The 27,500-nt window shown below is 46.8% G+C and overlaps 1 protein-coding gene across 1 annotated transcript in view; it reads right to left on the reverse strand.

The window, feature by feature from the left end:
* cwf19l2 (CWF19 like cell cycle control factor 2) overlaps positions 1–27,500 on the reverse strand; it is an 82,800-nt gene that overhangs the window by 46,488 nt on the left and 8,812 nt on the right. The window contains exons 4-9 of the mRNA XM_063205505.1: positions 21,124–21,264; positions 16,173–16,292; positions 12,022–12,115; positions 5,711–5,829; positions 3,154–4,310; positions 527–650 (exon numbers count right to left, since the gene is read on the reverse strand). Coding sequence (XP_063061575.1) covers positions 527–650; positions 3,154–4,310; positions 5,711–5,829; positions 12,022–12,115; positions 16,173–16,292; positions 21,124–21,264 — 1,755 coding nt within the window. The remainder of the gene's footprint in view (positions 1–526; positions 651–3,153; positions 4,311–5,710; positions 5,830–12,021; positions 12,116–16,172; positions 16,293–21,123; positions 21,265–27,500) is intronic.

Consider the following 27,500-nt stretch of genomic DNA (forward strand, 5'->3'; position numbering starts at 1 on the left):
GCATTATGGATCCTTCAAATGGCCCCACACATACAGCACTTCCCAAAGGAGAGTAATGTGGAAAGACTTCCAAATAAAACCAAGTCAGCACTCACACATGCATTCACACAAATATGAACAACATATATATTTATCTCTATTCCTGGTTGTCTTCTGACAAGGTCCTTTATGAAGGTAACACAATGCCAAATGCAAAAATGGGAAAACTTCCCATTAAGACTGTAATGTCAAAAGTAAAAATTTCCCCTTTAGGTACCCCTAGAATGGCCAAAAAATGTCAAAATCATCCCCCTTCCGAACCATGCCCCCGCTCAGTCGCTATGCGACATCGCCTATAGCCTACCACTACGCTAAAATTTCATCTGAACTATAACCTTGAACATTATTTACACATCATTTATGAATATAATGCACATTATTAATCCATTATCTAAGAAAAATAACACGTTTTTGCTCACATTTTGACACATTTGATGAAGACGAGTAAAAAAAAAAAGAATACATTGAGAAGTTGAAATGAGCTCACCGTGTTTCCCATGAGCTCCGCCTTGACTAGTTTGGCCCCCAGTTTGTTCATCTCCTCATCGGTCAAGATGGGGACCTCTTCCTCCTCCTCCTCCTCCTCTTCCTCCTCCTCACTCTGGGAACTGCTTAAAAACCGCAAAAGGAATGTTAGTTCAAACTGGGACAGTTCTCACAACACAACACAAACCTGGGTCACTCAGGACTGAGGAAGTCTCCAAAGTGACTGATAGAGGAGGACAGAAATAACAGCCCTGGACAGGATGGGCCTCTGGATCTCTTGGGTTGCATGAGAACAGCGAGAGGGAGAGCAAGAAAAATTAGGAAGAGTGAAGAGGAGAGGGAGCGAGAGAGAGGTTAAGAGAAACTGTGGGAAGGTAGAGCAAAGGAGCAAAAAAGAGTGAAAGTGAGGCAGAAGAAGAGGGAGAAGAAGAAGGAGGAGAGCGAGAGAGAGAGAGAGAGAGAGAGAGAGAGCTAGAGAGAGCTAGAGAGAGGGGTTAAGGGACACAGAGGGGGAGCGAAGGAGCAAAACTGAAAGTGAAGAAGAGAGAGAGAGGTTAAGGGAGAAAGAAAGCACAGAAAACCAGAAAAACGAAAATGGGAAAAAATGCTTTAAGTGCTGCAGGCTAATGCATCAGGCCCAAATATGTATCTAGCAAGAAGTCGCCTTGAGGACAGAGGTCTTTCAGGAGTTATACGATTCCTACCCTTCAACCACAGAAGGACAAAACAAGAGCCCACTAAATTTAGCTCGAAATCACAGAGAAATGCTAAAGTGATGGACAGTGAATGAGAGAGGTTAGGAAAGATGGGCAGAAGAGAAAAAAAGAGAGAGGTGGTGTGAAGAAGAAGTGAAAGAGGGTGCAAAGTCAGAGAGACCGTCTTGGTGCGGATGAATGAAAGACAGGCTGCAAGAGAAAGACAGGCGCCCATCAATCACAGCCTGTCGCCGGAGGCTACAAGCAGCTGCCCCCCCTCCCTTCCCTTCCCTTCCCTTCCTCCATAAGCACCCTGCCTGCATAACAAGAAGGTCTTGCATGCCGTTGCCCTCTCCCTCGCTCCTTTTCGTTTCGAATGACATGTGGTGGAAGAGGGGGCTGCGGGCACGACAATTAACAACGGAGCAGGAAATCATTTCCTGGGTGGCACCTGACAGATTTTTATCTCCTGCAGGGCAATTTAGGTTTAATTAAAAGTTAAATAGCCCCCCCTTTTTTATGACTAGTTCAGGCATTGCCTAACGATTGCATGAAGTGTATGGAGTACAATAGTTAGAGGGCACTTTTCGGATGTAGAGTTGGGATCAAGAGAAGTTACTTGGCGTGTTCCTTGGCGTGACGCATTCAGAGATGCACTTGTGAAATGTGCCTCGAGGATTGAGACCATTTTTTGAGCGTTTTATTTTGTTTTCGGGACAAGAAAGAGGCCAGAAGAAGATCAATGAGTCAGGAGAGACTCAGGTGGCCCTGAAACCTTTTGCATGAGGTCTCTCACGAGAAACGCCTGTACCCTCAGTGGCTACAAATGAGGACAAGGACATAGACTGGACCGACCGAGAAAAAAAAGAGACACACCATATCTGAAACTTCAAACACCCAGATAAGGTCAGAGAGGGAGCAAGAGGAACGGGCAAGGATACGGTATGTACTTCACTCCAAATTGAACATTTGGAATAGATGTATCAGGTCAAGTTTAGTAGATGTACGAATTCTGGGACTTAAGACTGGACAAAGAAGAGACACTGTAGCTTATCTGGAACTGTAAGTACCCTGACAAGGTCAGGAAACAAAAGGAAGAGGTGAGTATATCGTACATCTCCCCCCAACTCCCCAATTGAGCATTTTGGATACTAGATGAATCAGGTCGACTGATGTTCATGCCTGCCTGGCTACTCGCTCCGATAGATAAAACTTTGATGGAAGGGGAGGCAAACGTCTTCAGTGTCCTTGGTTCTCTGCTGGAGCGCAGTGGTATGTCTTGCACAAACTCCCATCCTACTAGCCCCCCCTTGTAAATCTGTCTGAAATTACAACCCTGCCTCAGGTTAATGTGCAAGTCCATCTATAGGGTCAAGCCCCTGGTGCTGTGCCTTTGTAAGCGTGAGAAAATTGTTACGGGGTGGGTATTTTTTCCGTCTTTTTCTGCCCTGGAGATGGGCCACCATTTTAGAACAGCCACACCAGGGGTGAGCTTCTCAAAAGAGAAGTTGTTAACCTGTTAGCAACTTCGGTAGTTGCCAATGGGAAAATGCATTGAAAACAACAAAGTAGCTAATGTAGTAAGCAACTTTGGTTTTGAGAAATTCACCCCAGGGATGTGGAGGTGACTATTCTAAGAGGACCATCAAATCTCTCAGAAATCGAAGAACAGCTGAAATGTACAAAGCTTGTACTTGCTACCCCGTGTTTACATTATGAAGTAAAAATGACTTGTTTTCAGGTGTAAAGGGTATATTTGCAATGAGAAGAGTAAATACGCATATAATATTAATTCTTCAGTTAACACTCACTTAAGCCTGTCATTCATCCATTAACAGGGAATACATTTGTGAGCACAAGGACATTAAATAATAATTATTACTACAAATACTATTAATATCATACTACCGCACAACAGAAGGACTTCACTGACCTTTTTGGGGATTCAGTGGCTTTGCTCTGCTGACTTTTCTCCCGTGGTGAAGAAACAGCTTTCCGCATCACTTGTTCACTCTGTGGCCTTCGGTCTGTGATGACGTCCTTCTCAACTTCCTGCTTCTGCTGTGGAGGTTTGGCTTGTGTGCCGCTGTTGCTCTTCCTGCAGGCCAGGGTATTGGTGGGTCCATCATCATCATCATCATCATCATCTTTGGGCTTCATGAAGCCAGAGAGCCCCTTGGACGCGGACGGTCTAGCCCCCCAGCTGGATCTACCTGCCCCATCATCCTCGTCTCTGTCGGAGGGCTTTAGGAAGCGCCCCTTCAGAGAGCCTAACAAGGAGGAGGAGGATGAGGAGGAGGAAGAGGAACCCTGGTCTCGGCCAGGCCTAGGGCTATCCTCAGAGGAACGTGGCCGAGGCCTTGCAGAGTCATCCCTGGATCTATCATCTCGGCCTGCCTGTTCATCTCGATCTCTCCTGCTGTCTCTCTTCCCATCTCTGTCTCTGTCTCTGTCCCCATCTCTGTCTCTGTCTCTGTCCCCATCTCTGTCCCTGTCTCTGTCCCCATCTCTGTCTCTCCGCCAGTCTCTCGGGTAGAGCCTGTCCTCGCCCCGCCCCGGGTCACCGTCCCGCTCCCTGTCCCGTCGCCATCCATCTCTGTCACGGTCCCGATCACGTCTTCTGTCGTCCTCCGCGTCCCAACCCCGTCTCCTATCATCGTCCTCTCCATCTCGATGGCGTCCTTGGCTGTCGTCCCTGTCACGATTTCTGTCCCAGTCGCGGTCACGTGCGGGCTGCCGCGCTCGGTCATCACCGTCTCGATCGCGCTCGCGTCCTTGGCTGTCGTTCCTGTCCCGATTCCGGTCCCAGTCGCGGTCACGTGCTGGCTGCTGCGCCCGGTTATCATCGCCGTCTTGATCACGATGGCGCTCCCTGCTGCTCCTCTCCCAATCCCTGGAGGGGGGCGATCCGGCTCTGTCCCGGCTGTTTCCTGCCGATTGCTGGTTACCTCTTCTCCATCTCTCCCTGCCCCACTCACCCCTCTCCCCTCCCCCACCACGACCGCCGCGGCCGCCGCCGCCTCCTCCTGCCCGGTCTCCGTAAGCCATCTTCTCTGCCTCCTGTAATCTCCTCTGGAACTCTTCCATGGACTGAAAAGACCAAGAGGAGACATAATTAAAGTGAACAAAAAAAAAGTCGAGTCGAACTATCGGAACAAATTAAAAGCAGCTGATGAGAAAAGATAGCTAGAGAGAAGGAGAAGGAGGAGGGAGAGAGGGAGAGGGAGAGGGGATGGAGGGAGAGAGAGAGAGAGAGAGAACGGTAGCAAGATGCCCATCAGATAGCAGTAAGACAGTAAAACGGAGGATTTTCAATCCGGAGTCGTATGTCCTTTTTACTCCATAACCCCCCCTGGGAAAAACATGCTTCGGGATCAGGGGTTCAAATGAAACGGGTATTTACTCTGGAACGTCGGGAACGGAAAACAAGGAGTTCAGCTTCATAAACTGGGCACCAACAAGGGGATTTGGGTGCACTGAAACCAATTGTAATCCAATATGCCGTTGGCAAACAAAGGTTACACAAAAATATCACTACAATTGGGTGTTTTTTTCCACCCCGTACTCAGTATTGCATTGCTGTGGAGATTTTGGTGAGGCTTTCTTGTATTCCGGTCACAGACATTGCGTGGCACTTCTACTGGAACAGAATTGCGGAGTAGGATTCACGTGAGAATACTGTTCCCAAGAGATGATGTGTGGTCTCTGTATACGTGTACTCAATGGCAGACACTGCACCTGCAAGATTTTCTGGGTTTGTGTGTGTGTGTGTGTGTGTGTGAGTGTGAGTGTGAGTGTGAGTGTGAGTGTGAGTGTGAGTGTGTGTGTGTGTGTGTGTGTGAGTGTGTGTGTGTGTGTGTACTTTGGGGAAGGGGGAGGTTTTTTTCTTCTTCTTCAAAATATATATATTTATTTACTTCTTGGGCCTTCATTTTTGTGATGGGACAGATGAGATGGACAGTAAGTAAGTGGGAATAGAGAGACAGGACAGGAACGGCATAGGACCCGGGCCAGAATTGGGCCGAGGTCGGCGGTGTAGCAGTGCAGTGCCGTTGAGCCACGCCAGGGCCGAAGGGGGTATTTATAGTCTGTGACTGTCCACATATTTTTCACATTGTATACATCAGTATGTGTGAAAGCCGCAGTGTCTGTGTGCCACCCATGTGTACATTTGACAATGTGTGAATGAGTATCAAGTGAGTGAGTAAAAGAGAAGAGGACAAAATACTTTGACAAAACTTCCATTTCAGAGACTGTGTGTATGAGTCGGTGGGTTTGTGTCAGAGATGGACAGTGAAAGATGCAGTGTGTGTATATGTGTGTGTTGCTCTGAGAGAAAGAGTGTGAAAGAAGCAGTGTGTGTGTGTGTGTGTGTGTGTGTGTGTGTGTGTGTGTGTGTGTGTGTGTGTGTGTGTGTGTGTGTGTGTGTGTGTGTGTGTGTGTGTGTGTGTGTGTGTGTGTGTGTGTGTGTGTGTGTGAAAAGCGCTCACCCCATATCTCTCTGCCACCACTGCCGCCAGACTGCGCTGCTGTCTCTCAGCCTCCTCCTTCATTCGCTGATAAGACTTCCTAAGCCAGCTCAGGCCACCGTCATTAACCAGCGTAGTAGCTGCAGAGCACAAGACAGGAGAGACATGGGGAAGGAGGGAGAGAGAGAGAGAGAGAGAGAGAGAGAAAGAGAGAGGAACAAAGGAGAAAGGAGTGAGCGAGGGAGGCAAAGGAGAGAGAGAGAGAGAGAGAAAGAGAAAGAGAAAGAGAGGGAGGCACGATAGAACACAGAAAGATAGAGCAATAAAGGAGGAAAAAGTGTGAGAGAGAGAAAGAGAGAGAGGAAAATGAACAAAGAAAAACAAAGGAAGACAAAAAGAACAGAGAGAGAAAGTGGAGACCGGGAACGGGAGGGAAGGAGGGGGTAAGGATGAGTTAAAAATGAAAGTGAAGTAATGCAACAGTGTAAAACTCAATTCAAAGGAGTGAAAAAAAAAACTATGACACTGGAACGGAGTACAAAGACGCGAAGATCCAGGGCATCTAGGCTGTTTTGGACAGAACGTAACGACACAGAACATTTCATCCTTCTAGATCCACATCTGCGGAAATAAAGTGTTTAGAACTCTTGCATTTAATCCCCCCATACCCTTAAGTCACACACACACACACACACACACACACACACACACACACACACACACACACACACACACACACAGACACAGACACAGACACGCACGCGCACACACACACACGCACGCACGCACGCACGCACGCACGCACGCACGCACGCACACACATGCACGTACACACACGCACGCACACCTTAGGGCACAAGGATATGAAACGTACAAACACACACACACAATAATATATACCGGTATATCAGATACAGATGCACACTAAACAAATTGACAACAGTGATCACAAACACACAAACACACACACACACACACACTTTGCCATTGTGTACACACAACCACACAAAACCAGCCGTGTTTTTATTCATACACCGTCAACAACAGTCTGAACTAATATACAGCCCCGCATGCAAACACACACAAAATAGACAAAAAAAACAAGCGTCCACTGCATGGGCAAACACAAATTAAGGCAGTAGCGATGCCCCTGCCCTGACCATAGGGGCTAAGGACGTCACCAGGCTGACATCAAGCGGAGCCTGTCAAGAGCGTCACGTCAGTGATGACCGCAGCTGTTCTGGCGCTGATGCTGATCGTGATCGATAGGACATGCTGTGAAACAGAAAAGGCTCGTCTGGCTCATTACAAAGTCTGTTGCCCTCATTTACCCCTCCCTGACCCAATCTCTTTTTCTCTTTCTCGTTCTCTCTCTCTCTTTCTCGTTCTCTCTCTCTCTTTCTCGTTCTCTCTCTCTCTCTCTTTCTCGTTCTCGTTCTCTCTCTCAGACAGAACCCTGTGTATTTCACTTTCCAGCTCTCTGACGCACACAAGAGCAAAATGGACGATGTCCGTCTCTGGCGCTCTCTCCCTCTCTCACACGGTTTCGGTCACACACTCTCTCGCACATACACTCATTCCTGAAGGCCCAGAAGAAGAGGATGAAGGGAGACGGGGAGGAGGAGAGAAGGAGAGGGGGAGGTGAGGTGCGGAACAGGAGGAGCTGAAGGGTGGGGTGTAGAGGGAGATGCGCAGGCAGCACAGCTGCAAGGTTGCCCCTGAGAGAAGTCTGCCCGACCGTCATGGTTTAGCACACAGCACAGCTCCCACCGTGGCCTCAACCCAACCCCAGAGTCTACTGGGAGGTCTACAGCCCTCCGCCAGAGCAGCTCAGGTGATCTCTCTCTATCTCCATCTCCATCTCACACTCTGTCTCTCTCTCTCTACGTCTCTCCCTCTCTTCCTTTCTTTCTCCATACTGTATCTGTTGCTTTCTCTCTGTCTGTTTCTCTCCGTCTCTCTCTCTCCGTCTCTCTCTCTCTCCGTCTCTCTCTCTCTCCGTCTCTCTCTACACGGACCTCAGCCAGAGCAGCTCAGGTGATCTCTCTCTTTCTCCGTCTCTCTTTCTTTCTCTCTTTCTCCCTCTCCGTCTCTCTCTTTCTCTCTCCCTCTCTCCGCTGGGAGGTCTACGGGCCACAGTCAGTGCAGAGCAGCCCACAGTTAGAGCATGTGATGAGCCTCTTATTCCCCCCCTACCCCGCCCCACTCTCGGCTGGAAAAACTACAGCTCTCAATGCCAGTTAGTGCCAATGTAGTTTAGGTTCTCGATCTCTGTCTCTCTGTCTCTCTGTCTCTCTCTCTCTCTCTCTCTCTCTCTCTGATCAGCTGATGACCCTCTTTCTGTCTTCACTCTGTTCTCTTTTCCCTCCTTTTCTCCTGGTCTGCGGCCAGAGCATCTCTCTTCTTTCTCTTTCACACTTCTCGTCCTCGCCCTTTCTCTTGGCACTCTGGTGGGAGAGCTACAGTTCTCAGTCTGACTGCCTCTCTTAACTTTTGAATCTCTCTCTCTCTCTCTCTCTCTCTCTCTCTCTCTCTCTCTCTCTCTCTCTCTCTCTCTCTCTCTCTCTCTCTCTCTCTCTCTCTCTCTCTCTCTCTCTCTCTCGTGAAGATTATCTCTTTTTTTCCCTCTCCTTCCTTTGCAGGGTGGCTCTTACAGTCCTCGGCCAGATCATCTGAGATGAACAACCACTTGCCTTCACTTTCTCTTTCACTCACTTTCTTATTCTGTCTCTTTTCTGCTTTGAGACTGGGTCTCTCCACATCTTCACCATTCCTTTATTTCCACTGTCTTCTTTCCCTTGCAGCACTCCCATCCTCTTTTCCGCGCTGATTTTATCTCTGGCTCCCTACAACTTAGCCTCTGTCCCAGAGCAGTGGGGCTAACTCACACTGAGGCCTGTTCATTCATCACCATGAGAGAATATAGATCACCAGCACTCGGCAGGTCCCACAGCTGCAAAGGCAATCAGCTCTCTTTCGCTGTGTATGTGTGTGTGTGTGTGTGTGTGTGTGTGTGTGTGTGTGTGTGTGTGTGTGTGTGTGTGTGTGTGTGTGTGTGTGTGTGTGTGTGTGTGTGTGTGTGTGGTAGATGGAGAGAGAGAAAAGAGAGCGCTCAAGTTTATATGTGGGGGAGAGAGGAGGATTATAGAGACCGAAAAAGACTGTGTGTGACAGAGAAAGAGAGAGAGAGCAAGAAAGACAGAGTGCTGGTGTGAATCTGAGGCTGTGTGAACGCGTATGAGTGTGTGTGAGAGGCAGAGCGTGACTTTCTCAGATACTGTGTGTATCAGAGGAAGTGTGTGTGTGTGTGTGTGTGTGTGTGTGTGTGTGTGTGTGTGTGTGTGTGTGTGTGTGTGTGTGTGTGTGTGTGTGTGCGTGTGTGTGTGCGTGCGCGTGTGTGTGCCTGTGTACGTGTGCTGATGCCGTAGCCAAACTTGTTTATCCAGCACTGCACTCATCGAGGGCTTACTGTTAGCTGGTGACAGTAAAAGGGTACTCGCAAGCACGGACGCACGCACGCAACACACACACACGCACAGACACAAGCACACACACACGCACGCACACACACACACAGGGAAGGGCCGATAAGGGAAAGTGCACCAAACCTCTGCCCTGTCAGCTTAACTCTGACTCCACTCTGCTCCTCTCCTCCACCTCTTATGCCACCTTTCATTTCTGCTACTCTGTTCAATTCACCTCTTCACTACCCCACCCAACCCACTCTTTTACCTCACATGTTTTTTTTTTTAAAGTGTCCCTAAGCTCCAACTTATTTTTCCAACTTCACTCTTCTACTTTTTCCCCCTTGCTTGTCACTCTGTTTTGCATAGCATTTCAGCAGTAAACTGTATTTTTGGACCATACGGACAGCAGTGTAATCACTGTGAGTTTCATGTGTCTAAACAGTGCACCTACTACCACCCGGACCACTTAGCCTAAATAAAATAATTTTGTTAAACGGATGTTGTCATTTCTGGACATTATTGATGGGGTACGACGCACCTATGAGGGCATGCAAGTTATAGAGAGGGAAAGATATTCCAAATGTACGGTATTCTGCAAGACAGCTGGCCACTAGTAACCTGATTTACATCATCTGGCTGCGTTCGGCTACGTCACGCGGGGGGTATGCGAGAGCATATCAGATGGCAAAAGTCAGGTAAGGCCACTAGTTCAGCCAGTAAGACATCTAGAGTGAACACTGCCACCTACATTATCTGATGTTTCTTAAAAGGTGTGCTGTGTAGGATTTTGGCCAGAGTAGGTATTGCAACTAAGTTTCTCATTGAAATTGAACTACCAATTGCCAAATTTGATCTTTTCATGAATATTTACTAAGTAATAAACTCTTATTATTTATTATCATCACCAAAGTACAGTAAGTTTTGCAAGTTAAAACATCTTTTGCTGGCGGGTCGCTGTGGTGCAGCGCGCTAAGCCCCCCGCCCCCCACATTTGGGCTTACATTGCCCACGGTCCGGCAGGGGTCATTTCCCGACCCTGCCCCATCTCTCTCTCCTAGTCATTTGCATTTCCTGTCTACTCTCACACTGTCCTATAATAATAAAAGGTCCACACTCTTGAGCGCTTCCTAACTCAATTGGCAAAGTCTCCCTTAGGAGTGGAGTCTTTTTTTGCTACTTCACATTGCCAAAATAAATGTTGTGGTTATGAAGATTAAGTCAATAATACAATTTCCATTCCGAGGGTTTAGGGTACGTTCCCAGTGCGTCCCCATCCTCGTATTTTTCCACATCAAAATGTTCCTGCAATCCACTCTTCCTTCCTGAATCACTCAAGGGTTTTTTTCTTCTTCTTCATTTTTTCCACTATGAGACCTCGTCCTGCCAAGTTCCCCTACCTCAAATAATCCCTCTGTTCTCACCCTCCGTTTCATTCTTTCATTGCTCTCTCCACTTCCACTCTCTGTTTGTCGGCTGTAATGGTTGCTTTATGGGGTGCCAGTTGTACTCCCCATCCCTCGAGGGGGTGGGGGGTGACAATGACGGGCAGGGCAGCTGACAGCTTTGGCTGGGCCCGGTACAAAGACATCTGAAAGGGCACCCAAACCCAATCGATACTATGTAATGAGGATCAAACTCTGGGCCCCCTCTCCCCCTGGGCCCAGGACAAGTGACCCCTTTGTCCTCCCTGTCGGCTTCCCTGATGACAGGTTCAGAAATGCACTATAATGGGAATCACTAACTCTGTTGGCTTGGAAGCAGAGCCACACGCCTCATCAAATTTCAAAGACACTGCTTAGGGGATTAAGGTTTTTTATGTGTGTGTCTGTAAGCATGATACAGTGTGTTTATGTGTCTGATGTCATGTGTGAGTCGGTCTACATGTGCTTGTGTGTGCGTGTGTGCGTGTGTGTGTGTGTGTGTGTGTGTGTATGTGTGTGTATGTGTGAGAAAGTGTGCATGTTTGAGAAAGTGTGCATGTGTGTGTGTGTGAGTGTGTGTGCGTGTGTGTGCGCGCGCAATGTGAAACATGTACTGTGGTGGGTCCTGAGGGCCCTTGGTAAGTGCTAGACTGAGAAAGCTGTGATCCATCATGTCTGCAGGGGGAGACTTCTCAAGTCAAGTCAAGTGGGTTTTATTGTCAATTTCTTTACATGCACTGGTCATACAAAGAATTTGAAATTACATTTCTTGCTTTCCCATACAGACATAGACTAATCTAGGTAAGGACATAGACAGTATAGACATAGACAGTACTTATACATGGACTTAAGACAGTATGGACATAGACAGTGCTCATACAGACATTTAAAGTGCAAGACTGTACAACAGAAGACTTGTAGAGAACATACAAGTCTTCTCATGTGGTAGGTGGGTTGGATGAGGCCAGGAGACCTTACGTCTCCCCAGGATCAGAGAAGAGGGGTAATGAAGGACAACATCCCTGTAGTACACAGAGAGATCTGAGCTCTGCGATAAGGCACGTCAAAAGGAGATGGGCTATAATGTGTATTGAACATGGGTCAGGTTTAGGGGTGTAAATCACAGCCTCCAGGACGATACGATTCAATATCGATTTCTCAAGACAGCGTTTTGATTATTTTTCATACTTAAGAACTCCCCGAGATACGATAGGATTCGATTCAATTAGATTTTTTCCAATTACTTTTCCACTTCTATTATGTTATGGAGCTAGGGCCTAGGGCAGCGTACAGCAAATTCAATTATCTTTAATATTTAAGAACGCCCCACGATAGAATACAATACGATTCAATCGTCGGCCATAGGATCGATGCATTGATACATACCGTAACGATTATTATTTACAAACCTCACTCAGGTGGCTATGATGATGGGGCAACATACCTTTTTGAGGTGCAGTTCCAGCACCCTGCTCCGGGGGCAGGCCTTTCCCGCCATCCTTCCAGAAGGGGTTGAGCTCACGCTTGTGAAGTCCAGCCTAAGGAAGTACAGTAGAAAGTGTAGACTGAGCATCCGGATACATTCATACAAACACTCTCAAATACATTCATTATCACTCACACTGGCACAAACATGTTTACTCTCTCATATAGTAGCCCATACACATTTTTTCCCCAAAAGACACTAAAATGCCCACTTTCAGAGATCTGTCCCTCAAACACACGATTGTTTGTTCGTTTATTTGTGTCCCCAGGCTGGCTAAGAGCAACAAAGGGAGATGAAGAGCGCTCTATGTTCCAACACAAAAGAAACAATTGCAGGCTCATTCACTAGGAGTCATTTTCTGCGCGGGCCTGGGTAGTAATTACTCAATGGCTTCTCTATTACAGCGGTCAGTGTGACGTTTCCTGTCCACTGAAATCAAACCCCACCACCACCCAATCACACCACGATACACAGTACACTTCACTCCAATCTTAACTTCAATCTTACACTTCACTCCAATCCTTAACTGCAGAGAGATGCATCTCCAGTCACTCACTCACATTCAGGCCCGCCGAGGGGCAAAGGGGAATGTTGTTCCGGGCACAGCGAGATAGGGGGCCCAGAATTGGGTACCCATTACATTGATTATATGTATTGGATAGGGGGCCCTTTCAAGATGACTTTGTCCTGGGCCCCGCGAAGGCTGTCAACGGCCCAGCTCACATGCACGCACGTGTGCGCCGCGCGCATGCAGCAGCAGTTCTCCCCATTTGGGGGCCCTAGGCAAAATGCAGACATGAGGGGGCCTTTTTTGAATGACTTTGGCTGGTATTAGCCACGGCTGTTGGGGGAGCCCCACCTTCAATGGGCAAATTTGGTGGGGCACTAGGGAACCGCCTTATCTGCTCATTGCAAAAACCGGCATGCGCACGTGCTTACACACTCACGCGCACACAAACACACACACACACACACGCATACACACACTCACTTAAAACGGAAACACAACACACACACACACACACACACAACAGACCACATGCACAAATTCACTCAATTACACACACACACACACACACACACACACACACACACACACACACACACACACACACACACACACACACACACACACACACACACACACACACACACACACACACACACACACACACACACACACACACACACACACACACACACACACACACACACACACACACACACACACACACACTCACTCACTCACTCACTCACTCACTCACTCACTCACTCACACACACACTCACTCTCTTTCAGACACGCACCAAAAATAATTTCAATACACCAATTTCAGGACACCATGTCCTGTCCAATCATGTTTTTATGAGAGTCTTGTGAATTAATTTGCAGAGAAATCACACGGTGGTCAGACTATTAGCGTGCCCCCACTGACTACTTTGCTGGGTCCTTTTATGCCGCTACGCTGATAGCAGTTTCCCTGGTAACAAGAGTCGGCTGAGGTAAGGTAAACCACTTTCATGGGATTTAAGTGCGTAAGTAAAACGTGCGCGCATCAAGACACACAAACACACACAAACTCATGCGCCAACACGCACGCATGCACAAACACACAACCAGACGCGCGCGCGCACACACACGCACACAAATGCGCCTCTACTACAGTACCCTTTGTTTTTAACCAAAAGTAGAAATATCATGTGTAAATTTATTAAGCTGACAATTTCACACATTTAAAAAAAAAAAAAAAACATTAGTCCTTGCTGTTATACCGCCAAAAATATTGCTGGGGTTTCAGCTGAAGCATAGATAATGAGAGATATCACAAAACTTTCTTCAGTAACTTCAATACAGCTGTTAGCACAGCGAGAACATAGAACCATAGAAGATACCTGTTGCAGTGTTGATATGTTCTTACTCTTTATTGTAAAGAGTACAGCCTAACACAGCCTACCACAGCCTACCATAGCCTACCATAGCCTACCATAGGTATATTTTCTATAATGTTTTTACCATTTCATATTATTTGTAAAGCACATTGGGCTACCTTATTGTGTATGAAATGGGCTATATAAATAAACATGACTTGACTTGAGATGTTCAACAACAGTTTAAATTGCATTACATGTACTTCTGCTATGGAGAAAGGGCCAATAGGGTCATCTACAGAAGAACTATAACATTACATTACATTTGGCAGACGCTTTATAACCAAAGCGACTTTCAAAAGAGGACATAATCAAGCCAACAACAAGTGGAGAATGGGTGGAAGTTCAAGTTCTGACCACCAAATTGGTCAACAGTTCTCATGCTTATTTACAATTTACAGCATAAATCTCTCCTAACAGATTGATGCTGATTGCTATTGTAGGCCCCTTCAAAGACTGAATTTAATTTGAGTAGACTTGCAGGACATTTACAACATTTGGCATTGTTATTAATTAAAAGTACTGTGTGTTGCCTTGTTGAGGCACTTTCACTCTTTTCTTGTACAGTAAGTATTGCTTTGTGTGCTATTTTGGCTATTTTATTAAGCTTCCTAATGGGAGATACAGTGGAGTACAGTGAAGTGAGCTATTCTAAAGTGGTATCATTAGTGGGAGACAATCACAGAGGCATAATATATCATACTTTAGCTGCTGCCTGCCATTTGTAAAATGAAGCACACACAGTTAATTTAGATCCAGTCCCCCAGGAGTGATATTGGGGTTGACTGGCTTGCTCAAGGGCCCTTCAAACATGGGGAAGAAGACGCAGTAGAGCTGCAGTTATTTACTTGCCATCTCCTTCCACCTGCCTCATCAACCAGTAAGGGATTTGAACCCCTCACCTACCTGCCTAATCGAACGATAAGGGATTTGAACCTGCACACTCTCATCTTGCAGACCTACTCCCTAATGATTAGGTCACATTCAAACCTACTCCCTTCGGTTCCCAAGACAAATGGGCAGCCGTGGCTTAGTGGTTAAGTCCTGCTTAGCGGTTTGTGAGTTGGTCTTGCAATTGGAAGGTTGCAGGTTAACCCATATCAGACATAGCTGAAGGGCCCTTGAGAAAGGCATTAACCTCAAATTGCTCCAGGGACTGTAGCTAATAGTCTGTACCCAAAACAACAGCAGGCACTTCTGTTTAACGTCTTTGAGAGGAGGCCTCAAGAGAGAGCATTGTAAGACAGGCTAATTGTAGTCACAGCTACCGTACTTGCACTCAGGAACACTGAAAGCTTTTGCCGGGCCTGGGACAATGTTATCCGAAAACCCTGTCCCAACCAATACATACAATCTAAGGACAACCCAATTCTGGGACCCCCCTCCTCTCACTGGCCCAGGGACAACTGTACCCCTCTGTTAGCTTCTCTGCTTGCACTCTCTTTTTTTAAAATGTCCTAGTCTTTTGTAATAATGAACTTGCACAGGTACACTTTAAATAGGAGATGATTTTTACACATGTTACACTCTATGTGTTGTATTTGTATTGTCTATGTTTGCATTAGAGGATGACATTTTTCAGGAATTCCCGTGGGTTGGGAGTCAAAATTTGGAAGATGAACGGGAGCGGGCAGGAGCGGGAATTAAGATGAATGGGAGCGGGGAGGAGCGGGAATAAAAATGAATGAGAGCGGGAATGCTTGCTTATTTTTTCGTGAAAAAAGCCTATGAAACGGGAGTGGGATTGATTTTGAGTGGGAACGGGCAGGATTGGGAGACATTCTTTTCAGGACGGGACGGGATGGGATTTGTTTCTTTTACTCCACTCTGGGACGGGACGGGATAGGATTTTTTTTCTGGGACCGGGACGGGACTGGAGCGAAAATCCACTCCCGTGTCATGCTCTATGTTTGCATGTCAATTTGGACGTTGGAGTCTGTAACAAAATGTTGATCTTGGCGTCATCTCCTCACCTGCTCGATGCACTCAGGAACACTGAAAGCTTTTGCCGGGCCCGGGACAATGTTATCCGAAAACCCTGTCCCAACCAATACATACAATCTAAGGACAACCCAATTCTGGGACCCCCCTCCTCTCACTGGCCCAGGGACAACTGAACTGACCCCCCTTTTGTCGCCCCCTGTCAGCTTCTCTCTTGCTCTCTTGGCGTCATCTCCTCACCTGCTCGATGGCGAGAGCCTTCTGCTTCTCCTCCTCCTTCTGACGCTCCTTCTCGGCGCGCTTCTCCACCGTCGACGTGGTCTTCATGGCCAAGAAGTCAAAGGTCATCCACTCGTCTCTCTGGAGGGAAACAAAACAGTTCAGAGAGCCACCGTTCCAAAAATTAGTTAGCGTTCATCGGACCATCCCTCTGACATTTAAAAAAAAAATCAATGTCTACCTCAGTCATGAATCAGTCATGAGGTAAACAAATGCAGTCACGAGCCAGTCTAGCCAGTAAAGGTTTACTCACTTAAAAAATGGGACATTTGAAAAAAAAATAAGCGCAACGCTACACGGCACAAGTAATGGAAAATTACAAGTGGCAGCACGATGCGAACGGTGGAACTCAAAGCGGGAAAATCAGAGTGGACAACACCAATTTTCACATTCTCATTTCTCATTACATGTCCGTTCAAGATGGAAGGCCCTTCATTACACTCAAGATGGCGTGAAGGACTATTTCACAGCCTGTGTACCCATTAGCTGTCGTGACCCTGGATGCTGCGCAATTATTCAAAACATGATCTGGTGCAATGTTCACCAAATGCATCTATCAAACACATAAATCTACAAGACAGACTCGCGCATCTGGGCAAACACACACCACGCACACACATATTCACACACACACACAGTCTAGCTGCAGCCACTGCTACCTTCTAACACATACAAAGTAGTAACACACACACTCACCCAGGGACTCATGCACACGTAGACACACACACACACAAACGCACCAAGAGGGCACACAGACGCACACACGCGCGCACGCACACGCGCGCACACACACACACACACACACACACACACACACACACACACACACACACACACACACACACACTAACACACATACACACACACACACACACACACACACACACACACACACACACACACACACACACACACACACACACACACACACACACACACACACACACACGCACACACACGCACACGCACACGCACACACAGCTGTCTGTCTTGGGCAAATAAGGTGGCATCTGTGTTTGTGTGGGTGTCAGGGCCTAGTGAGCATGTCTTAATGCAACACGAATTCCAATCTCGCCAACCCTGCTGCAGAATGTAAATAAAGCACAACGAGCTTCTACTGGGACAGCCAGGCACACGGCTGACAACTAATGAGAGTCCTCTTCACCCAGCACATTGGCATGGAGCGAGAGACAGAGACTGAGAGAGAGAGAGATAGAGAGACAGACAGAGAGAGAGAGAGAGAGAGAGAGAGAGAGAGATAGAGAGACAGACAGAGGGAGAGAGAGAGAGAGAGACAGAGACAGAGAGAGGCTGAAGGAGAGCGAGACAGAGAGGGAGAGAGCAAGAGAGAGAGAGCGAGACAGACAAGGAGAGAGAGACTAAGGGAGAGAGTGAGACCGAGAGATAGAGAGAGACAAGGACGTGAGAGAGACAGGGAGGGAGACAGGGAGAGAGAGACAGAGAGACAGACAGACAGAGAGAGAGAGACAGGGAGGTGGATCTTCAGACCCTCTACAGGGCGGGAATGAGACCACACACACACACGCATTAACACGAATGGAATGATGACACACACACACGCACGCACGCACCCCCATGGACACATGCAGATCCCCACACAAACACATGCAGATGTGCACGTGTGCACAGACAGACATGCACACATAAAAATGCAGACACACACAAAGATATATAAAGACACACACATGTACAAAGGCACAGACAGAGGCAGACACACACACACACACACACGCGCACGCACCACGCACACATGCACACACACGCACGCATGCTCGCACTCACATGCTCAGACACACGCACAGACACTCAAGCACACACACACTCACGCAAACACACACACGCGCGCACAGACACACACGCACAGACACACACACACAGACACACACATGCACGATGAAGCGTGAGTGGGGTTGATGCTGTGAGGCTCTTTCATCTGCCTCCTGTGGTCCACAACAAAGCTCCAGCAGCCAGACACGACCCACTAAGCCCCCAATAAAAACACCTGACCCCTGCAGTCAGGCACCGCATACAAAAAGCAAAAAACACACACACAGACAAATCCAGCTAGGAGTCCCACTCCCACCCAAACCAATACCCTCTCAGAAGAAAATAAAAAACGAAACCGTATACATAAAAGAATATTGCAATATGGTAACCTATTTTGCACTATACATAAAGTGTTTCCCGTAGAACATTTTTTAGGGCGAGGTAGGTGGGGGTTGACCGGTATCTGAAACGTGTGAAAACCACAACCATGACTGGAAAGGCTGTATTGTGCCGATTTATATGAAATATGATTATATAATATAACACCCCAAACCCTGGCCCCTGATGGAAGTTTTCGCATACGAAATACAAAGTCTGATTTTTTTCAGGGGGTCTAGTTAAGTTGGCCACCCTAACTACCAATAATACATTCTTGGAGAAATAAAAACCTGGGTACTGGCAATAACTGGTGTATGTGACATTTTCATCGTCAATGCTAAAGTTTCTCAACTGGGGCTCTAAAGCCCCCCAGGCGTTAGACAGCCCTTAGGAGCAAGACAGTTGAGATGGGGGCACTCGCTCATAAATGGGGAACGTTGGGAAGGATGGCTCAAAATGAGGTGGAGGTCTTCACATAATTCTAAAAAGCTGTACAATAATAACCATACAGCTTAGTCAATAACAGCACACAGTAAACTAGAAATGCACTCAGAGATTGCAGTCCTCCGCCAAGGAAGCTGTTTGATGGAACATTTGACTGTCACACCTTATTTTTTTTTCTTTTCTGCCTTCTTTTCGTGAAGTAAGAAACGAGAATGTCAAAATTCGCCCTGTCCCACAATTCAATTTGCGGTCAGGGGCGTCTAGATTTCTAGGCTAGCAATGGTGAGGAATCTTTAAAGTTTGATAACGATCCGGAACCAGGATTCTCTTAATCACTTGTTCCTTTGGTCATTTCCAACAACTCCATAAAGTTTCATCCAAATCCGTTCATAACTTTTTGGGTTATCCTGCTGACAGACAGACAGACAGACAGACAAACGTAACCACAAATATATCCTCCTTGGCCGAGGTAATTATTACCATCATCAGGCTGCGCTGATTTCATAATCTAACATCATGCATGTTGTTGCTTATGGTGCGGTCAAAAAAAAGGTTGAGAACCAATGATCTATGCTTTTCTCCCTGCATTGTGTTGGCAAATCTGACGGATCCACACGGATCTGAATGCCTTAGCAAAGCTGCTTAGTGCTTACGGTCGTATGCCTCAGTGTAAAAGTCAGTCCTGGAAAGCTGCAAGTTAACTTTCCAAAGGGAACACTTAAGCCATTAATGCCATGTTTAAAAATGATTTGTTATAGACCGTCAAGACACTGTGATGCATTTTGGTCATCACTCTTTTGAGTTAGCTTAGGTGTTCAGCCCTTGCAGGTTATTGCGACATTTGACAAAGCTATTTCATCATCCATAATTAACCGATTTGAAAAGCAGCCAATTGTGAAGAAAAAACTATCACGGCAAGCAACATTCCTTAATTACTTGAAAATTGGAAGTCATGAGAACAACATGACCTGTGCTCCTTTTATCATCAAAATAAAATCCTGAATTCCATCTCAGACCTGCCATATTGAGGCCAAAACCTTGATGTGTGTCTGTCTGTCTGTGTGTGTGTGTGTCTGTGTGTGTGTCTCTGTCTCTCTGTCTGTCTCTCTGTCTGTGCTTGTCTCTCTGTTTGTGTGTGTCTCTCTGTCTGTGCGTGTCTGTCTGTCTGTGCGTGTGTGCGTGCGTGCATCTGTAGACGTCACAGCGATCTAGTGTCAGCGTTGCTCGCATGCCTTTCTGACCGCGCGTGATGAACTACCAAAGCGAGCGAGGAGAGTTATTGATCCGCCATCAGCGCGGCCGCTCGTCAGTTCACACACAGCTATTAGGTATGGCAGGCCATCCACACGCCACAGGAAACATAGCCAGGTATTCACTCACTCACTCACACACTCACTCAGACTTTCCCAAGACATATGGCCTTGTGCAACATTTCAACACTCTGGTAATGAAGCAACAACAAAACACATCACTCAGTCTCTTTCTTGCACGCACGCACTCATGCACACACGCACTCACCCATGCACACACACACTCACACACGCACAGTCGCGCACACACACATACACAAGTTCGCTTCTACTTCTCTCCAAGGTCCACAATAACAATCCATGTGTATACTATGTCATCACGACACAACAGTATACTTTCAAACACTGTATACTTTCAGACACTTTCAAGATTCAAGATTTGTTTATTACGTCTTATTACAGGTTTGAAGCCTATAATGAGTAAAACTTTTTGTGTTTTTGTGTCCTCAAAAAGATTAAAAAAGAAAACAAAAAAGGAGAGAGGGTGGGTGGGGGGGGGGGGGAAAAAGTGCAAGAAAATGCCTGGTTGTTGTCTTCAGCATGAGTTCAGCAATCTAACTGCTTGGTGGAAGAAACTACTTTGGAGTCTGGTAGTGTGAGATTTCAGATTTTCTTAAGATCTGTTTTATCGGACATCTTCAATCGGGTGTGGGGACCTTTTTTGAGTCATTTGGAGGGAATGGAGGTCGGTGTGGGGTGTGAGTGATGTTTGTGGGCACTTTGTCATTTTTTTTTATTTATTTTTTTTTGGGTGGGGGGGGGTTGTTCTTCCTTTTGTGTGTGTGTGTGCGTGCGTGTTTTGCTGTTGTTTGAAAATGTTTTTAAAAATCAATTTAAAAATTAAAAAAAGATTTGTTTCATCATGTCTGAATAAAGGTTTGGAAAACGATGGGACAATGCAGATTTCCCTCTAGAAGAAGAAAGGGAGAGGGAGAGGAAGGGGAAGAGGAAGAAGAAGGGGGGGGGGGGGTGCTACGTATCTGTCTGCTCACCTGTCCACCTGCTGCTGCGTCGCCAGAGGGGATATTGGTAGTGGAGCTGCTGCTGCTGCTGCTGGATTGGCCAGCGCTGGAGATCTTCCAGGCCTTCTCCTGGCCGCCTGGCTGAGCTTCCACCCACTCATCCTCCGAATCCTAGAAAAAGAAGAGAAGAAATAAACACACACACAGAGCATTGAGTCTGGGAGCCAGAGAGAAGAAGAGACGGAGAGAGAGACAGAAAGACATCTGAGAGCAGGGAAGGAGAGAGAGAGGGGAGAGAGAGATGCAGAGACAAAAAAGAAGAAAAGAAATGAAAGCGAGTGCGTGTGTGCGTCTGTTCATGTGTGTGCATGTGTGTGCATGTGTGTGTGTGCGTGTGTGTGTTGCCTGAGGGTGTTGGCGCAGACTGAAGCCGTAATTGAAGGCCGCTAGAGAAAGAGCCGGTCTGTGTGAAGCTGCTATTGCACTACACACCATAGCGCAGATAACGCATTATCAAACAGTGAAACCCCTTCCAGCAATCCTGCCACCACGAAACCCACCAATTACGGCTGATGAGCACTTCGGGCAAAACACGCACTACAGTACGAATCAGGCGGGAATAGTGTGGAAGATTGCTGGTAGCTCAAAAGGTTGCCGTATCACAAAAGGTTTGAGTGCGCCTGCCCTTGCATGAAGAGGGTCAGTCCAATTCAGAAACTAAGCCCTGATGATGCTGACCAGTATGGTTAACACATGTTGCATTTTTCATGATGGCCAAAAGTTAAGGCTTTTTTAACACCAGGTAGTAACAGTGTGGCTAAAGCTGCCCGAAAGATAATGATGAATTGCGTAGGCCAAACCAAAAAAATAACAATAGCTAAATGTACCTGTATATAAAATGCAATTCTGAAGCATCAAAAAAATGCTTAATTTTAATACTTCTTCGGTTGTAAAAACATAGCGCAGAAACTGTGTCCCTGCATACTGTATTGATAAAGATTGGCACAATTTCGATATCTTTTTATAGCACAGCCTTGGTCGAGATAATGGGCCAACTTGTGTGACGCACAGGCTCACTGTCACAGACGGCTTTGCATGATGACACTGCAAAGATCAGCGCGGCAACACAATGACCACAATGCCGCACAGCAATATCCTCCTGCATGACAGACGCGCCGACAGCTGTTCCGACTGCGACTTGTGCTAAATATGTAACCATTCAGGGTTGCGGCATGTTTCTTTCAGTTATTGTGTAAAAAGCTTGTCCTTAGCGGCAACGTCCGACACAATGCGTGTCTTTTTGATGGTGACATTTGCTCGCACGCAAATGTGGCCGTGTGTTCTCTCGCTGTGTTACAAGCATCCCTTTAGCCAAAGCTTTTCAGCCGAGAGAGGTGACAAGACCATGCTACCTGCACTAGCATCAACTCCATGGGAACTGACAGTGGAGCGCCTGAAACTAGGGCTGGGTTCAAAAGATCGAATCGTGATCCAATATCGATTCATGTTCGAAAAAAGTGTGACATTGATTAGCAACTTTGTGGATCGATCTTTTGCAGATGATCATAGGCGCTATTTTCTCAAGCACATCCTGTAGCTCTTTTCCACATTCATGCAGGCTATCTTGCTACTTCAAGTTTGTGTGGGCTTCAAAGGCTGAGAATATTTAGATTTTTATAGCCGGTCTTAGAATTCTAGGCATAAATGGGTTGAAATGACAACCCAGCAATACAGAAGATCGATATCGAATCGGATCGTGGATCGAATTGGATCATGACCTGCTGGATCGGAATCTGATCAATCCAGGAAATTTGGCTTGATTCCCAGCCCTACCTGAAACACACAAAGACTACAGAGAAGAGAAAGAAAAAAGGGGGAGTGAGTGAGGAAGTGAGGAAGAGTGAGAAAGAGAGAAGGAGAGAGAGATAAAGACAGAAAAAAGAGAAGAATAAAGACAGAGAAAGAAAGAGATAACGTTAAAGGCAGAGAAAGAAAGAAAGAAAGAAAGAAAGAAAGAAAGAAAGAAAGAAAGACAGACAGACAGAGAAAGAAAGAAAGAAAGAGCGAGCGAGAAAAAAAGAAAGAGAGCAAGAAAGAAAGCAAGTAAGGGAAGGCAGAGAGAAATTGAAAGAAAAAAAACATAAGAACAACAAAGAGAAAGCAGATAGAATAGTAGAGAACAAAAAAAACACAAAGAAAGAATGAGAGAGGAAAAAAGGAAGATAGGAGGGAGACGCGCGCTGGGGCTGGACCAGGGTATTAGAAGAAGTGCTGTACTCCAATTTGCGGTCTTATTGAATTAGGGCCGGAGCTGATGGCTTGTGGCTGCCCAGTGCGGGCACTCCTGCTCCGGGTCCCCGCAAAGGACCACCATCGATCACTTAGCAGACTAGCCGCTACTACACCCACCCTCCACCCTAGCACACGCAACGATACCTATCCTGCCCCCAACCCCCCAGCACACTTGACAATAACCCCCACCCTCCCAACACACTTTGCCTCCAGTGCTCACCATCCACCTCAACACCCATCCCCAACCCACCCACCCCCCGTTCACAAACCGCTTCACCCACCCTCCACCCCAGCACATTTAATAATTCTGTCCCCACCCCACCTTGCCTCCGGCAGTCTGTCTCAGCACTAGCCCAAAACCCTACCTCCAGCTCAACACACCCCAGCCCCCTCTCCAACAAATGCTGGTCTGTTTTTGAAATCATCTGAATGGATGGCCAGCTGTTGGCTTAAACCAATGCATTTCAGGGCTTGACGCATAGTTGGTCGATCAATAGTGACGTTTAGACATTGACATTTCGATAGTGACATTTAGGCCACGTCATCCTTTTTTTGGGATCAAACATCACACTGAATGGCTAGTGGATAGACTTGACGTTTGGTAGACGGATGTGACGTTAAGACAGTGACATTTCAAAAGTGAAGTTGGCCGGGGTTTTTTTTTTGACCAAGCATAATCTTTACGTAACAAACACTAGGGTCATTTGTTGAATGGATGGCTAGTAGCTAGCTCAAACCAATGCATTACGGGACTTTAAATTCAGTGGGTGATGTTTCAATAGTGATGTTTTAAACAAACACACACTAGGATTGAGGTGTTGGACCAAACGTCATGCTAGCATTCCAATTCAAGTGGTACACTGATGTTCGCATGACATTCTCCGACCTACAGTATGATGTTCACCAAGCACAACATGCACTGCCTTAAGCCAAGGACTAAGCCAGACAATTTCAAACAAGCCTCACTCACATCCCACCATTTCCTCCTCTTCCCCCAACCTCCTCATCCTATTTCTTGCAGGGGGAGGGAGGGGAGGTAGGGAGGTAGTCACAGAGGGTGGGGTTGAGGTGTGGAGCGACCCCCCACTGTGGTCTGATCTCATCCAATTTCTGCCCCGCAGTCTGGGGTCCTGCCACAACTGGCTCGCCACGAACACCACCACCACCACCGCGGGAGGGGAGAGGGAAGGGTTTGCGTCACTGGGGGCTACAGTACATCTCCATGGAGACCTGGCTCCATCGTTGGGTAACACCACCACCATCCACCATGTGGTCAGCCAGCCTGTCATCGTGCTGGAGGGAGCGCGCCATTGTCAGGCGCTTCTTCTCTCTCTCCCGCTGTCTCCTTTTCTCTCCATCCTGCCTGCTCTTCATTCCTTTCACTTTTTTTTCTGCTCCATGTTTTGTTTAATGTGTCCATGTTCCATGTTTCTAACGTGTGCGTCCATGTGTTTAACGTTCCATGTTTTCCCTCACTCTTGTCTTCTCGTCCCCCCCCCATCTTCCTTCTTCTATCTTCTGTTCTGTCAATCTTTTCTTTATCCCTCTCTTTCCCTTCTTTTCTTCCCTCTCCCTCGTTTTACCCACAGCCTCACCCCTCTGCCCCCAATTCCTCTGATCTTTTTCTGTTCCTCTCTCCTTCCCTTACCCTTCCCTCTTTCTTTCCTTCTCTCTTTTCCCTCTCTCTCACTTCTTCCCCGTCTCCCCAATGTTCTGTCAATCCTCCCTGCTTTCCTGTTTTCTATTTCCCTCCCCCCTCTTCGCTCTCTCTTTCCCCCTCTCCCTCATTCCTTTACTATCCTCTTCCATATCTCCCATGCTGCGTTTCTAAATCTCATTCTATTGCTACGTTCCATATTTCATTTTCGGACCTCTCGCTACGTTCTGCCTCTCTCGCTCACTCACTGCTAGCATTTTATGAGAATTTTATTTGAAGATTACTTCAAAACAAATTGGATCCGAACAATCTCCAACGATCACCTTCCTTGCTTTCATCCCTTCATCCATCCCCCTTTCATTCTCTCTGTTCTCATTTCCTCCCTCCAATCCGCCTTCATAAAGTCCTCCCCTTTATCTAGCCCTTCCTCCGTGCCGAACATCCATCCGTGGCTTTTTCTAGCGCAGTCAGGCAACAGTCATTTCTTTAAGCCTGAGGTACAATCATAGTCTGCAGACGAAGAAAACGTCTCTGCAGGCACAAACAAATTTCTTCTATTATTAAGCAAATCGTTTCTATGGCTGTTTTTCAAATTAACTGAGCCCCATGGAGAACTTTCCTTCTTTATCTTAATCCCCCTCTCCTCTCCTCTCTCCCTTCCTTCCTTTCCTCTGCCTCCGGTTGTACCCATCTCATGTCCTCTTCTCTGACAGCAGTCTACAGTACTCCTCCTCATTTGTACACCCATCTTTTCATTTCACACCTATTCAGGCCACCTGACAGGCCTCTCTCTCCCCCACACATGCACCGCTAAGCCTGACATCACGCATTCATGATACATCCCCAAATACCCTGGCCTGGACAACCCACCTTAACCAGCATCCATCCACCTTACACCCTGAGTTTAGTGATCCGCTGCAACAATCTTACGGGAATTATTTATGGAGGTACTGGCGTTTCAGCGGAAATGAAAAAGTATTTTCTGCATGCCAAGTGATGTGGGATTGACACTTGTGTGGCCCTAGTACAGGTCTGTAAATAGGGTGGCCATCGGTCCGTTTTTACGACCTGTTCACGACGTCCGTGTGTCCCTCTCTTTGTCTTTCCTCTCCTCCTAGTGTTTTGCTTATGGCCTTGCGATGCGAGGCAACGTCATTGACGCAAACTAGACCTCGACAGTCGGTCGCGTTTCCGATATCTGCGGCCGCCATGTTACTCCAGATTTAACTCCAGACTTCGCACAGCGAATTAACTGTATTGCTGTCGCCTTATGTCGGGGAAATCTCCGTGCAACTAGTGTTAATTGAGGTCCATAGCCCTATGAAGTGCAAGTGATTAATGAAAGTTAAATAAGATGGGCTATCTATATTATTGTCTACTGTCTGTTTCCTATTTTTGCCTGCACTGGTGGCAACGCATAGTGCAACTAAGTTTGTCCGCTAAATGCCTTTACAACGAGGGCTCACAACTTTACAAACAGGGCAAAGAAAGCGTCTGTATTTTGAGATTGTGTTGTTGATATGGTTATCCAGCGTCTGTATGAAAAAAAAAAAGGTTGACAAAAGCGGTTTGCCTCTCATTTTAAAACACTGCTGATAGACACACTCCTGACCAACTTTGAGTAAATTAAATCAAATTAATTGTTGGCTATTATAGGCCTACGCATGCATGTCATGACTACCCAAAATACATGAAAAAATATTTATGAAATAATACAGACAACAACGGAAGGATTTGTCTATCGTAAGTTAACCTGCCGTCTCTGATACAACATTAAGTTAGTGGTAGCCTACTGATGACTCCTTTATCGGAATGAGGTAATGAAATGCGAAAAACTGTTGTTGGCAGCTGAGTTAGTCTGAGGTAAGATGGCAGCGCTGTTCCCTGATTTCTGCCTACAGTTTAGAATGCCGACTTCACTGTTTTCTCCACGGAGGCGGGGAGGCGGCAAGTCGAAGCAATGGGTACGGCGCGAGGACGCTAGGTTAGAAAGGGGTTGTCCGGCCGAAGTCCGGACAGCTGGTCACCCTATCTGTAAACAGAGTATCTTCTGTATGGAATGGGGGCTTCACTATTGTCTGGGTCTGGGTCTGTGTGTGAGTCTGTACTTTCAGCTCTTTATGGAAATGTATTAGCCTGGGCAAAAGCCAACGGTTGACTCTGTCAAACAGTCTGGCGAAAGCTAAGAGGAATCCGTCTCCATGGAGGGTGGGAGATGGTCTGAGCTTACTCTGCCATTTAAATTAATTGGAGTTCCGAATTCAAAGATAAAAATTCAAATTGTGCTTTATTAGCATGACTGGTATGATATGGTGTTGCAAATTCACGGGTGAATTATGTGCTACCACTGAACTGTTTGCTGATCTGCAGAACAGTGAGCGAACCGAGCCAGGAGGCTTTTGCCAGACTATGTGCGGAGCCAAAATCTTTGGGTGGAAGTACATAGAATGGCGTCGCC

The sequence above is a fragment of the Engraulis encrasicolus genome, chromosome 8 (assembly GCF_034702125.1).
Source record: "Engraulis encrasicolus isolate BLACKSEA-1 chromosome 8, IST_EnEncr_1.0, whole genome shotgun sequence".
Taxonomy (NCBI): Eukaryota; Metazoa; Chordata; class Actinopteri; order Clupeiformes; family Engraulidae; genus Engraulis; species Engraulis encrasicolus.